Here is a 14,297-nt window from a genome sequence, read left to right on the forward strand (position 1 = left end):
GATTGGAAATCTCCCAGCTTAGACAGGGCACTGTCTGAGGTTTGGTTCAAATGCCTAGTTCACCCCAGCCTGGTTGGTCCAACCAGATTCCTTATCACTAGTTCCCTTAACTCTGTCTTGTCACACAACCACCACCACCACCCCATCCTGAGAACTCTCCTGTATATCTTTAGGTATTTCTAGATCCCAACTGAGCCACTTAGAGACCAAAGAAGTTCCCATGCAGCTAAAGTCAGGAGCTCTTTCTGCGTCAAGTTTAATAACCATGCCACAGATAGATGCAGCGGTGGATCAAGTGGTTTTAGTGCAGGACCGGAAACAGGAAGTGAGAGAAGCAGCTCATCTCCTCAGCATCACATTATGCTCTCTTTCCTCACACTTTGTCAGCTTCTCAGGAGGGAGAAGGGAAAGAAAACCAGGACTCCTGTGTGGACCATGCTCGCTCTGTTCTCTCCTTATCTGTTCTCTGCTTCCCAAACTGCTTTCCTTCTCTCCCCGCCCTCCATCTATTTCTCCATGTTCTTCCTCTTCCTTACCTTCCTTACCATGTCTGTCCTTACCACTCATTATGAATGGAAACATTTTCTCTGAATATTATGTCCCAAGGCCTCCACCTCTGACATTAGACATGCTCTTTCCTTCTTTTGTACATTGCCTGACTCTAACCCAAAACTTATCCCAAGTACATGGATATTTCAGGCTCTTTTTGGTGAAGGTCGTATACTTTGAGAGCAAAGGGAAGGCAAAGGGAAAATGACATTAATGATTGTCTAACTGTAATTCTTGATAAACAATTTTCACTTTGCTAATACTGGTCCTGTAGCATCGTTACACCAATCCCCAAAAAAAGTCTCTTCAGAAAAGGCTAGAACAAAGGAATAAACAAAGAAAACTCAACATTCCCCTTATTGAAGAATACTCTTGAATCATATAAAACTATCTGTCTTAGGATGTTGGCAAACCATATCCTCTTGTGCAGATATTTTCTGACTATTTTTAGGTACAGAACTAATAAAGAAGGTAGGATTTAAAGATTTCTTAAAAATGTAAAGAAAATTTTATCTGACAGAACTTTTTGTTCCTCATGTTTTATGTAGCATCCGTTACATGGCAATATAGAATTGTATGTTGTCCTTTAAGAAAAAGATGCTTTAAACATTTTATAAGGTTAAATTTAATTTTCTTACTTTTCACTTCCACATTTTCTGTTTGGCTTATTAATATCAAACACTACTCCTGCTGATCATTGGAATGTTTTACCATTTTGATTCATGTACACATCCAGGTATAGCTTCACTTTAAAATTTGTATAAAGATCTTTGTATTCTGATATTATCAAAGCTGTAAAAGCCATGAATTCTAGCCTGTTTAAAGTCTTTCCTGTATGCACTTTCATTTACTATGGTAATTTACAACCAATTTTTAAGTATCTGTATTTAAAAATGAAGCATCTTTCTATTTATGCATGCAGGAACATTTCCTCTGTGAATTTTCACAACTATTTTGATTCCAGAGATCATATGCTGTGTTAATGCAAATCTCTCTATAAATGTACAATTCAAAATGCCCAGGGAATTTAGCCACTCCATGGAACCAAAAAATGCTCTGAAGAGTTAACATCTTTATTGATTTAAAGTAACCATACTTCCAAAAATATAAATTTGAGGCTCTCCTTTCCCCCTTATCACCACTACTGTAAGCAATTACAAATAAATGCTGCCTGTTAGAAACCACTGTGGAAAAATTTTTCTCATATGAAAAATAAATTTAGGTATATGTGCAAGTGGCATTGGATTATGATGTGGTATATTAGAAATGAACTGTTATTCAGTGTTTGGGCTGATGGAATATCTTATTTCTTTTCTTGCTACTGAGTTAAGCCACCAAAATAGATGATTATGTTTACATTCCAAAAGGAAGCATGTACAGATACTAACAGCTTCCCTCATGGAGTTACTCCTGTCTGTATGTGTGGTCCTTTGCAGGAAATCCATTCTCGGGTCTATGCTATTCAGCATGACATTACAGAATGAGCCTCCCCTAGAAATGATAGCTCCAGGAGTGTGGGATGGAAGTCAGCCAACCCCAGTGACCCTGCAGGTAAGTGCCAAGCTATAAGATTAAAGGACATACTGCAACTGTTGGTTGATAAGTAAGTTCTTGGTCAATTACAGGAACAATTTCTTCCAAGATCACACATTTTAATAGTCTTCTTTTTCTCTAGCCCACTGGGATTCCTGAAACAAATGCTTTTATTTTGCATTCAGAACACTCAAAGCACCTTTTCCCCTGCTTGTCTAATAGCAATTTCAAGCCCTTACTCCATCAAGCAAGGTTATGGAGGACAGCAATGGAGTGTTGTCATTAATATGCTCATTACGGGCATTAATTTTTTTCCATTGTCTAGAAACAGTCATTGGTGTATGTTATTAACTTGTTACCTTACTCACACCTGTCTCTGTATTGTGTCATGTTTCTTTAAAATCCCTTCTATTATACATTTCCTTGATGACTACCAATTCACTGAGTAATGGGGGAAAGTTGCAAGCAAAATCCGTGTAGTGTACTTTTATTTTTTTCTTAACCCTCTCTGCACTCTGTGACTTGGGATCTGAATAAAAGGTAGTCGTTGAGTCCAGACTTTGGTTCTTTCTGCTCAGAGCTCTTCATTTTTCACGAGTTTAGACCATTATATTGGTGAGTGCCTTAGTCACTTTCCCGTGTCTGGTCTGGCACAAAACACCCAACACCCACAATTTAAGGGAGTTGGGTTGACTGTGGCTCACCCTTTCAGTCCATGGTCAGCTGGCTTCCAAGCAGAAAGAGCATGGTAGAATGGCTTGGTGGAGAAAAGCTGTTCCATCTGTGGAATCCAGGAAGCAGAGAGAGAGAGAGAGAGAGAGAGAGAGAGAGAGAGAGAAGGAAGGGGCCAAGAATGAGAAGAATATACTCTTACAGGTCACACTCCTAGTGACCCACATCCAAGCAGGCCTTATATCTGAAGAGCACAGTCAGCTACTGTACTCCCCAGAGGAGGAATCCACTGGTGAGTATAGCATGATCCATCCACCTTCCAAACGCATGAGATTTTGGGAGGACATTGTAGATCTCAGCCACAATATATTCCTGAAACATCATTTTGGCCTGGACAATTCTTTGTTGTGACTATCCTGCTCCCAGTCATTGTGGAATGGTTACCAGTATCACTAGATTCTACTCACCAGATGCCAGCAGCCCCTCCCCAGTTCTGACAATTAAAAATGTCTCCAGATATTGCTCAATGATCTTGCTGGATGAAATTGCCCTCATGTAAGGATCATTACTCTAGATTAAAATAATAAAGCTTAAATACATAGGATTAGAGCAAAAGGCATGAGGGATAGAGTTTAGAATAATGCACAGGAAGATCCTGAAAATGAAAAGGAAAATATAACACTATAAAAAATATGGCTTTGTGGTGTGACAGAGGACAGCCTTACCAGACTACCTAAAGATCCATTCTAATCATGGACACATTAAGAAAGAAATTTTTTAGTTTAGAGCCTGGTGCATCACAAATACTCAACACATAGATATTAGTAGATGTATCTTTGTAGTCAGACAGAAGGTTACAACAAAGATGAAAGATTCACCATAAACCAGATAAACATATTCAGAACTAATGACAAATAGCAAAATACTATGGTTCTAGTCAGTCACAATGAATACATATTTCACATATGATTACTATGCACCAAAAATTTTGATAAACACCTTTACAACAATGAGTGAAAATGAAATGCCAAACCAGTAATCCAAGGAATGCAAAATCTAGCTAGAGAGACAGACTTTCCAAAGTCACCCTACTGCAGTGTGACAGACCCTGTAACTATTGTTTAGTGTACGGGCACTAACGCAGTGAAAAAAAACAGGAATGTTTCTGAAAGGGAAAAACTTTATAAAGTCCAAGGAAGAACTGTTAGAGGATACCTTTTGAATGCTCTGAACAAATTGAGTAAATTCTCACTGACAAGTTTAGGAATTGAAGATGATCCAGTCAGAAAAGACTTGCACAGTACAAAAACAAAAGCTAATAAAGGAAATTTTAGTTTCAGAATATGATAAGTGAGCTAAGATAAAAGAGAAATTACATGAGGAACAGTGGTGAAAGGTGGAAAACATTAAGGAATAAGATATCTACTAGATTTGGAGATTATTTGGGGAATAGGTCATAGTCATATGTTCTAGAAATACTGTAGAAATTGTTCTGGAACACAAGAAAACCGCATATATGGACAGTTTTTAGGAAAACAACTTAGTGAACTCAGCTAAAGATCATAGGGCCAAACTACTTTGAAGATGACAATGTGCAATGTATTAACTCTTGTTATGATCCTATTATTGTGTTATGAAATACACAAACTAAAAATAGTTATTATAGTGTTGGAGAATTTAAGAGGCTAGAGAGACCATTGGGGAAAAAGAGGATTTTATTCTGGGATTTTAGGTTCACACCAGCCCAGTGGATTTTTGTGAATCCAAAATGACTGAGTGTCAGACAAAGGAAAGGCTCCAGTTTTTCTACATTTGGTCAAGGGGGTCTTTGGTGTGGAACTTGTATGTGGGCAGAAGGAGAACAAAGGCAGGTTATCACACTGACAGTTTTGTGCCTTGGTGGCCCTCTTCAAGAAGAACAGGATGTTATGGGAACAGGAGGTAATAAATTTTTACTTACAGGGACAAGAGTTACTGCTTTTATCTGTATTAGAGAAAAGAACAACAGCTGTAGGGAGGGGAAAGTTTGGAACACTTGTCTTTTTATTTTAAATCCTGCTTCAATAGCTATTCAGACAGTAAAATCCAAATGTTTAGTAACAAGTATAGTGAATTAAATATAGAACACAATATTTCAACCTAAAGATTATGTGAGATAATTAGAAGCACATTCTCCCACCAATGTTTATGTTAGGGAATGGCTATGTGTACTCAGGGAAAGGCATCAGGCTGGGAGGTGGGAAATCTGGATTCTACTTTTAGCTCTTCAACAAAACTAGTTATGACCTTGAACAAATAACCTATTCTTTCCTCTGTACACAGAGAGAATTACACTGTATCTATCCAACTTCTGTCAGGTCTGTAGTTTTGTTTACTAGATGGGTGGTTCCTGACAGGGCATAGTGAAACCAATATGACAAAGGTTGCGATACATCACAAAATGTGTTTCCTTCAAGTCAGTGATTTTTATTAGGTCCTCTGATGTGCTGACCAGAAGGAGTGGACCGGGTAAAATAGATCCTAGTTCATAAATGGAGACAAATAAGGAGATTATTGCTTGACTTCTTTAGCTTGGGTGTCCCTCAACTTCCTGCTTCTGCCTGAATCCAACCCAATGGGATAACTCTTGCCATTTTTAAGAGCTAAAAGCAGAGATGTTGCATGTGTAGTAATGTTGTCCTTATTTAATGTTTCTCTGTTTTTTGATTTCCCCATTTCTATCTGAATTTGCCATATTCTGTGTTATTTTCACTCCACATAATATTGTCAAGTAACCAAACTCCCACATATGAACCCAGTGGTGGTTTTCAGTCTTGTCCATACCAGCCCTCTCTGCTCTGTTTGATACTATCTCTACCCTGTTGCTGAGCGATGTCCTCCTCTGACTTTGATGTTCTATCTCCTGTGGTCCTCCTCTCTCTCCTCTCTCTGGTTCTTCTTTCCCTCTCTCCTTTCCAGGAGCTAGACCTCAAGGCAAACCTTTCTCAAGGGACCAACCTGTGGCCTACTGCTATTCTCAAGTGACCTCATTGAAATATAATCTTTACTTATTTTGACTTTGTAATTAAACATTATAATTAATAATTATTTTTTATTTCAAATATACTTATTTAAGTGGTATGGTGTGATATCATCTATGTAATGTACAATAATTAAATCAATGTAGTTAGCTTTTTCATCTTTTTAAACAAATTTTTTGATTGCCATGTACATATTTACTCCTATGTATTTATGAGTAGTAGAGTAATAGAACATATCTCATACAGTTCTCCCATTTAGCATGTGTAATGAAGTAGTTTTAGTATTTTCACAGGTAAGTGCACCTGTCACCACAGTCAATTTTAGAACAGATTCATAAACTCAAAGAAATCCTATACTTTTTATCTGTCACCTCCTAGTCCCCCATCCTCCCCAACCAAATCCTTCCCATCTACTAATCTTCTTTTGTCTCTCTGGATTTCCTTATTCTTGACATTTCATTTAAATGTAATATTTTGTAACGGGCTCTTTTCATTTAATGCAATATTTTCAAAGTTGATCCATATTATAGCGTGATATTTATTCCTTTTTATTTTTGAATAATATTACATTGCATGGATATACCACCTTGGATTTACCCATTCATTAACAGATATATATTTGGGTTGGTTCTGCTCTATGTTTATTAACAAATTGACTGTCATGCACATTTGTGTACACAGTTTTGTGTGGACAGATGTTTTCAAGTCACTTGAGTATGTTTAGCAATAGAATTAATGGTAGTGTTCATTTCTAAGGCTTTCTTCATGGTATCTACTCAAGTACCCTTGTGAGTTTATGGCTATAACTTAGATTCCTGCACAGAGAGAGAGAGAATATGAATAAGAATATACATATTTACTAAAATTTCTACCTGGATCTTCTTTTTTTCTTTTTCATTTTTTTATTTTCTGGTACTGGGAATCGAACTCATGACCTTGTGCTTGCCAGACAGGAGCTGTGCTACTGAGCTAAATCCCCAGCCCCTCCTACCTGGATCTTCCATTGGCAGCTTCAAACATAACACATCCCAAACTGAGCCCAACTTCTCCAAAATTTTATCCACACTCTGAATTACTTTTGTCTTTTCATGTTCCACATACACCTACCTGCTTTCCTGGCTTCCTCTTCTTTCCCTCCCCCTTGTGTAGTGCATGCTACATCCTGCCAATTTATCTTCTATATTTTTTTTAAGTCTGTCCTCTCAGTTCCTCACCCTTTTGCCCTAGTTCAACGGATCCCTACTCTTTACAACAGTTCTGCTTAGCTTTACTTTTTCAGTCTTCAATCCTTTTGTCACAGTGTGATCCTTCTAAAACTTAAATCTGAACTTGTCGCTTTCCTACTGACACTCTTCAATGACTGGGCGCTGCCTAGAGAATCAAGGCCATGCTCTAAGGCAAAGCTCTCTTCCGTCTCTTCTCGTGCCTTTCTCTGTTTGACATTTCAAGCTCTACCAACTCTGAAAATGTTGTAGTGTTTGACATGCACTACTTTGCTTTTAGCTTATGTGCAAAATAAATATCTTTCTTTGTCTAAAATATGCCTTCTCTCACCCCTTTATTGTCCACTCCTCACCCCTTTTCTAACTGTGAATTATATTCTTTCTTTGCAATACACAGACCCTTGTCGAGGAATGGAATCTCTTCCCTACTCCCTCCTTTTTTTTTTTTTTAACCCCATACAAAGTTGTTTCCTTCCTTGGTGTTGACATAATATCCAATAATATTTTATCCATCCTCTTCTACAGCCCCTTCACTGTGATTGACACAAAATCTCACTCACATTGGCGGTATTTCTTCCTTGGAGCTGCTCTAAAGATTATGGTTTCACATGCATGTGCCTTGTGATGCCCAAACCACATTTACAGTGCTGGTGGAAGCTTTTTGAGTAAGCTAAGAATTATGAGCCCCCAGATGGGCCCAGGTGCAATTAATTGGTTGTGGGCCTGGGCACTGCGGACATTCACAAGAGCCCTTCCAGCGTGCCGAATCATGAAGCTGCAGTAGAAACCATGATGGACAGGTGCATAAAAGAGAGGAAGCAAAGCACGATGAGTAAATGCAACACTGGAAGACAATATCCAATATATAGAAAATGGGACTAAGAACAGAGAATGACCGGGTCTTAATATACTCTTTTCCCTGGAGGAAAGACCTTATAATCTTCTCATTACTGCTGTTTTTAAAATCAGGAGTGTACCTTCAAGGCTTGAAGCTGGAGTGTGACAAATAGGTATCATGGCACAGGTAGTGTAGATGTTTGAAGAGCTCTCTTCTGCTTTTTCATTAAGGAAAAATTTGGGACTAAACCTAGGCTTTGCAGGCAGGAGCATAAAGGAGAAAGACATCCATGTGTTGGTCACTACTGGTTTCAAACATAGTTTTAGAGTACTGCATATTTATTAGCCTCAATTTTATTTGTTACTTTGTGTGTTGTTCTCATCAATAAGTTATCTGAGGTTAGTAGATAATACTGCACTATATCTTCCATAATTCAGGATACTCAAAAGTACTGTACAGTAAATACATTGATACATAGTTTAGGGGAACTTGTCTTTTGTAAAAAGTTAGGAGAATCCCCACAAGCAATATAAACATTATGTATTACAAACACACTAATAAAAAGAAAGTTAAAAGAAAAGGCAACTGGAGAAATTCCAATATTTTTAATCAGTGGCTCTAGAATCAGTAACTATACATGTCCACACTCCATGAAAATGTAACTTGATATAAAGTTCACTTATATGTTAAAAATAAACCTGCTTGCCTAAGTAAACTATATAAGAATATATTATAGATTTGTGCACAGAGATACTTTTATATTCTCACTCACTATCTCTCTGTTTTTTGTCCACCCTACCATTTATTTGGGACTGCCATGAAATTGTCTTAATTCATTAAATATTTTAAAAGTATTCTTTTCATGTGTATAACAATATTTACCCAAAAGAGTAGCATATAACCAGCTGGTACAGTATGAGCTTCCATCTAGGGCACCAGAGTGAATCCTTCAAGATTAATCCAGAAGGAGACAAAATTTACTGCTTTGATTTAGCTTATTTATTACTTGTTTTTCATCAGATTGCAGTAATAATTAATACATGATGAAAATTATAACAGAATAATTTCAAAAATATTAGTGGTTATAGAATGAAGTTACTAAATTTTTCTAATAAGAACTTAAATTCATTAAAATGCGTTTCAAAATGTAACGCATATATATAGTCTATTATGTTCTTCAGTTTTCTCCAAGATTCCAAACAAATGTAGTTCAGCAGAGAAAAATAAATTCTGAAGATTAGCTAGTATCAAAATGAAAAAATATATATTCTTCAGAAAATATACGGAGTACTGAAACATCCATTAAATTTACATAGTTTGAAACTGTTGCTTTATTTACTAGAATCAGATTATCACTGAAATATGGTTTAATTGAGTCAGGAAAAAAAGGAGGCCTGGATTCTAGCTCAATTTATAGATCTGAATAGAAAGCCAAAACAGAAATGCTCTGTTTGATTACATAATGTACTTGCAGAATAGGTTACTGCTGGAGAAGAGTTCACTCTGTGTCTAAAAATGTTCCCAGAGTTGTAGTCTGAGAGTAACGTACAGTAACTCTTTATTACCCTAAGTGATTGTATGAAAGGGATAATTGCTGCCTTCAAATTTCTTCCTTTCACAATAGAAAGACATTTTAATATGGATACATAGAAAGAATATAATCTCAGCTTTAAATAAAAGTATAACATATTTAGCTTTATTAAAAGTTCATACATCACTATTCTCTTTTACGTCCTCTCAGGAGTTATTGCAGATGATTAATCTATGTATAAAAATTGGACAAATGCCATATACATTTAAATAATGAATCCAAATTTTAATTATTCTTTTAAAAATTATTGCAAAGCACTATATAGCACAGAAAAACCATGAATTATTCTTTAGTTTCACAGGTCTGCAGTAGAGATTACTGAGTTAACAATGCACTTGGAAGCACCTGCAATACGTGGAAAATCATTTCTTTATTTCAGATTGATTTTCCAGCTCCTGGATGGGAGTACATGAAACCTGATTCTGAAGAGAATAGAACTCATCTTGAAGAACCACCAAAAGAGTATTTAAAACATATTGCCAGACTTTCACAGAAGCAGACTCCTTTATTGTAAGTGACGGTTCTACGAATGGATTTTGCCTGCTTTTCATGATGCCATCAGTCATACTTGAAGCACTCATCGGTACCGAGAACAAACCTTCCTCGGAGTGTGACTTCTCTCATTTCCTAAAGTCACAGCTAGCTTATCAATTAACGTTTAGAAATCAAATAAGTAGTTCTCTATGCTTATACAGCGTCTTTTCCCTGTGGTATTCAACAACATTAGGTGAAGGAAAAGTGAATGGATTGAAAATCATTCCGTCCAAAACACGAAAGCATGAGTGATTAGGGACATTTCTGCGCATTGCAAAGAAAAACCAATTCTCAACCATCCTTCAAATAGGCAGGAAGTTGCTTCAGGAAACAGGGAAAAAAGAAATCTAATTATCAGGGCAGATTTTTAAAAGAACAGGGTTAAATACAGTAATGTTTTAATAGCACTAAATTAGTAAGCAAGGAGTATATTTAGATTTTGTCAAAAAATAGTTTGCTAAATAAAATCAAATCTTATTCCTGCCCTGCTTTCTCATTTCAACTCATGTGATTTTCTCATTCACTTCCACCCAGTGACATCAATTTCCTTCACATACACCAAATAGACACATAGAGTCCCACTCCCATCTGAAGATCGTTTTAGGTGGTGTTTGCTTTATCTGAGATACTTTTTCCTAAATTCTTTACATCTAAGTAACCTCATCCTTTAAGTTTTCACTGAAATATCATCTCTCAGGGAAATCTTCATTGACCATGCTAGTGGAGACTTTCTCTTTTTACTCTCTGTCATGTTACCTTTTTATGGTATGACTCTTAATACAAAGTTATTGTCATCTGGGTCATTGATGTGAATATTTCTTGGTTCTTTCATAAATTCACAAGAGCTACTGTAGGACAGCAAAGAACATATTTTATCACTATATTATCAATGTTATATATGGTGTGTGACAAATAATATGTGTAAAATAAATGTCATAGGACCTGAAGTGTCCTTTCATGGTGTCTGGTATGAGAGGTTACCTTATAGGCTGAGGTGATAGAAAAATCTCATAGTCTTCATGACACAATTATTAACAATTCATTGTTATATTAGACTATGATCATCTTAACTAGGTGCATTTTTCCTAATTCTTATTCAGAAATATAAAACCTTCAATTTGGTGTATCACGTACAAGAGATCATTACAACATAGCTGCAATGAGAGAATTTTAAAATAAAAATCCAATGCTTTGAAGTTTTAAATATCTTCAAATAAAAAGGTCAAACAAAATAAGTAATAATAGCAGTAACTGCCTTGAGTGCTTTTTAAAATGAACCTCAGTGAGTTCTGCTTGTTTTGTACTTCAAGTTCTATTTATGTTAATAGTATAAATAAACAACATTTCTTCTGTCGCACCCACTTAATCATCATTATTCGTATTCAGTACAGTACAATTTCATTCTGAACTGTGAAAACAGATGGAGAGCAGCCTTCAGTGTGGTAAAACTTGTGTTACAATTAGGCTAACTCGAGTTTCCAGATAACAGTCAGTTTAGTGGCTTCAGCCAACTAACATTTTATCACATAGTTAGTGACTTAATTATTCCTTCTTTCCAGTTGATCAAATATAATCAGACTCAGGAAATTCCAACTTCGAGAAATACAATAAAAATGTACTTGCAATATTTTAAAAAATTAAAAATTAAAAAAGTAATTATTCTCCAATCAACCAAAAAGTGGTTCCAAATATATGGAAGACCTTAGATGAAACATATAAAAAATTTGTTTTCATAAAGATTAATGTTTTCACTTCAACACAAAGAGTACCCAGCACCAAACAAACCCCACTCACTTAAAGAACTATGACACAACCAACATACATGTGAAACAATTGTCTTCAGGAATTGAGCAGGCAGGATTTGAGATAAACCTGATGATTAAAGTGGTTTTTGGCCTGTATGCATAGCATCAGGAAAGAGTATGTAGTCTTGCTGAAGTTTAAAGGAAAATTCAAGGTCAGAGTTCAGTGATGATGAGACAGCTGGCCTCTTCAGGGGATGATGAGTGGAAGTAAGGTAGGCGGATTAGCAGCTACAGAATGTGTATCAAGCCCCCTTTAACATGTAGCTGAGTACCAAGCTGCTTGTGTGCAGATGGACTTCTTTTAGGCCTGTAGAAAAATAGGAAATGAGTGTAGACAGAAGTTGAACAATGTTAGGACACAGACAAATCCCACAACAACAAGAAAAGCTCACTAAGCATCTCAGATATTCAGTACAGAAACCAGACACTTACATATTAGAAGTAAGTGAACTCTAGCTCCAGACTAAACTCCAACCTAATAAGTCATAAAAACAAGCTGCCAAAGGATCACTCAAAACCCAAAAGATAGCAGAATGCTAGCTCTCAACAATATAGCACTTCAAATGTATAATGTACACTTGTTAATTGGAAAATTTATTAGGATATCTCTAGCATACTATCAATAAGAAAGCAGAGGGAAGAATCTGGAAAATATAGCCTTCCACAATATAATAAATAGAATTCTTAAATAAACAGAAAGAGACACAAGTATTTAAAATTATCAGACAATGATTTTTATATAGACATTACAAAGATATTTATGAATTTTAGAAGCTATATGTAAGTGAAATATGAAGATTTTAGAAATAAATGGGAGTTTCATGAAGAGAAAAAAGTTAAGTCACTAGATGTGTGAACTTCATAGATTGCACACTGTAGACAAAAGAAGGAATGTGAACTTGAAGGCAGGACAACTTTCCATATTGAAGTACAAAAAAAAAAAAAAAGAACTCTCCAAATAATAATACATTGGCCATGACCCGAGAGAATATCAATGTGATATATGGGTGTGGAGATATACTATACATATAGAGAAACTGATGCAGAAAATAGAGATGGACAAAGTCTATAAATTTGATTTTATAAATAACAGATAGATATAGTCAAGCAATCATGAAAATAAGAAAAAATGGAGTTTGCATGTCTTATTTCAGATATTATAAATCGGTAGCAGTGAAGAAAAAAGCAGTACAGGATTAAGGACAGAGGACAGATCAATGGGATCAGATACAGTGTAAAATAGAAACCCCAGGGTCCTACTTGTGTATTCAATGTGTTTTTTTTTTTTTTACAAAGTTGTGAAAGCTATAAATGAAAACATTTTTTTCAGCAAGTAGATATATTTATGAGATTCAAATTTAAAAAGATTAGAGAAATGTAGGTATACCCCATATTACATACACAAATTAAATTAGGATGGATTATGTTGCCTTAGATTTAAAATCTAGAACTATAGAGCTTTCAGAAGAAAACTTAAGAGAGTGGATGTTAGGGTAGGCAAAGTTTTCTCAAAGAAAAAAGAGAAAGCAGGAACTATTAAAAAATGTATAAACTGAACTAATTAAAATTTAAAACCAAAAGGCACCATTAAGAAATAAGCAGGCAGGGAACATTCTGAGAAAATATGGGCAAAACATTTATATGACAAAATTTTTGTATCTAGAGTATGTGAAGGGGCTGAGGATTTAGCTCAGCGGCACAGTGCCTGCCTGGCAAGGGCGAGGTCGTGAGTTTGATTCCCGGTACCAGATTAAAAAAAAAAAAAAAAAAAAAAAAATAGAGTATGTAAAAACTCATGTAAATAGATTCAACAAAAAGATGGGCAAAAGACAAGCAGACACTTCAAAAGAAAAGATATAAAGAAATGGCACATGAAAAATTACCTAGACATAGGTCAGCAATAATCACAACCACAAAGACAGAGCACTATGCACCCGTTAGAATGGATACTGTTGAAAAGACAGGCAAAATCAGGAATGTGATACAACTGGAGCTAGTATATCATGCAGGTAAAAATGTAAAATTTTACCACCACCTGGAAAACAATTTCACCATTTCTTCCAAAGACAAATTCTTGCTTTACCTATAGATCAGTCATTCCCCTCAGTTTATCTTGGAAGAACTGAAAAAAAAAAGTCCATAAACAACTTGTACACAAATAACCATAGCACTTCTATTCACATCCCCAAAAGGGAAACATCTCAATGCCTATCAAATTAGAAGAATGAATAAATTGTGATGTATGCATACAAAGCAATACTCACTAATTAAAAAGAATGAACTTCATGCACTCAATGATATGGATCATTTCAAAACATTATACTGAAAGAAAGAAACCATAAATAAAAGTGTGTGTAGTCTATGGTTCCCTTTCAGAGTTCTAAAAGAGAAGTCATTACTCAGGAGTGGAAGGAACCATATCACTGCCTCCAGTGGCATGAAAAAATGTTTTTATATCTTGATAGGACTGTGGTTGGTATCTTTTTTGTTTTTTATTTTAAAGAGAAAAAAATACAGAATTTGAAAACAATA

General features: G+C 35.6%; 1 protein-coding gene across 3 annotated transcripts in view; it reads left to right on the plus strand.

The window, feature by feature from the left end:
• Positions 1-14,297, plus strand: part of Pik3c2g (phosphatidylinositol-4-phosphate 3-kinase, catalytic subunit type 2 gamma) — a 309,948-nt gene that overhangs the window by 105,751 nt on the left and 189,900 nt on the right. For all 3 annotated transcript variants that reach the window (XM_005379037.2, XM_005379038.2, XM_005379039.2), the window contains 2 exons: positions 1,986-2,100; positions 9,806-9,936. In XM_005379037.2, the coding sequence (XP_005379094.1) occupies positions 1,986-2,100; positions 9,806-9,936 (246 nt within the window). The remainder of the gene's footprint in view (positions 1-1,985; positions 2,101-9,805; positions 9,937-14,297) is intronic.

Source organism: Chinchilla lanigera, unplaced genomic scaffold (genome assembly GCF_000276665.1).
Source record: "Chinchilla lanigera isolate Chin_1 unplaced genomic scaffold, ChiLan1.0 scaffold00012, whole genome shotgun sequence".
Lineage (NCBI taxonomy): Eukaryota > Metazoa > Chordata > Mammalia > Rodentia > Chinchillidae > Chinchilla > Chinchilla lanigera.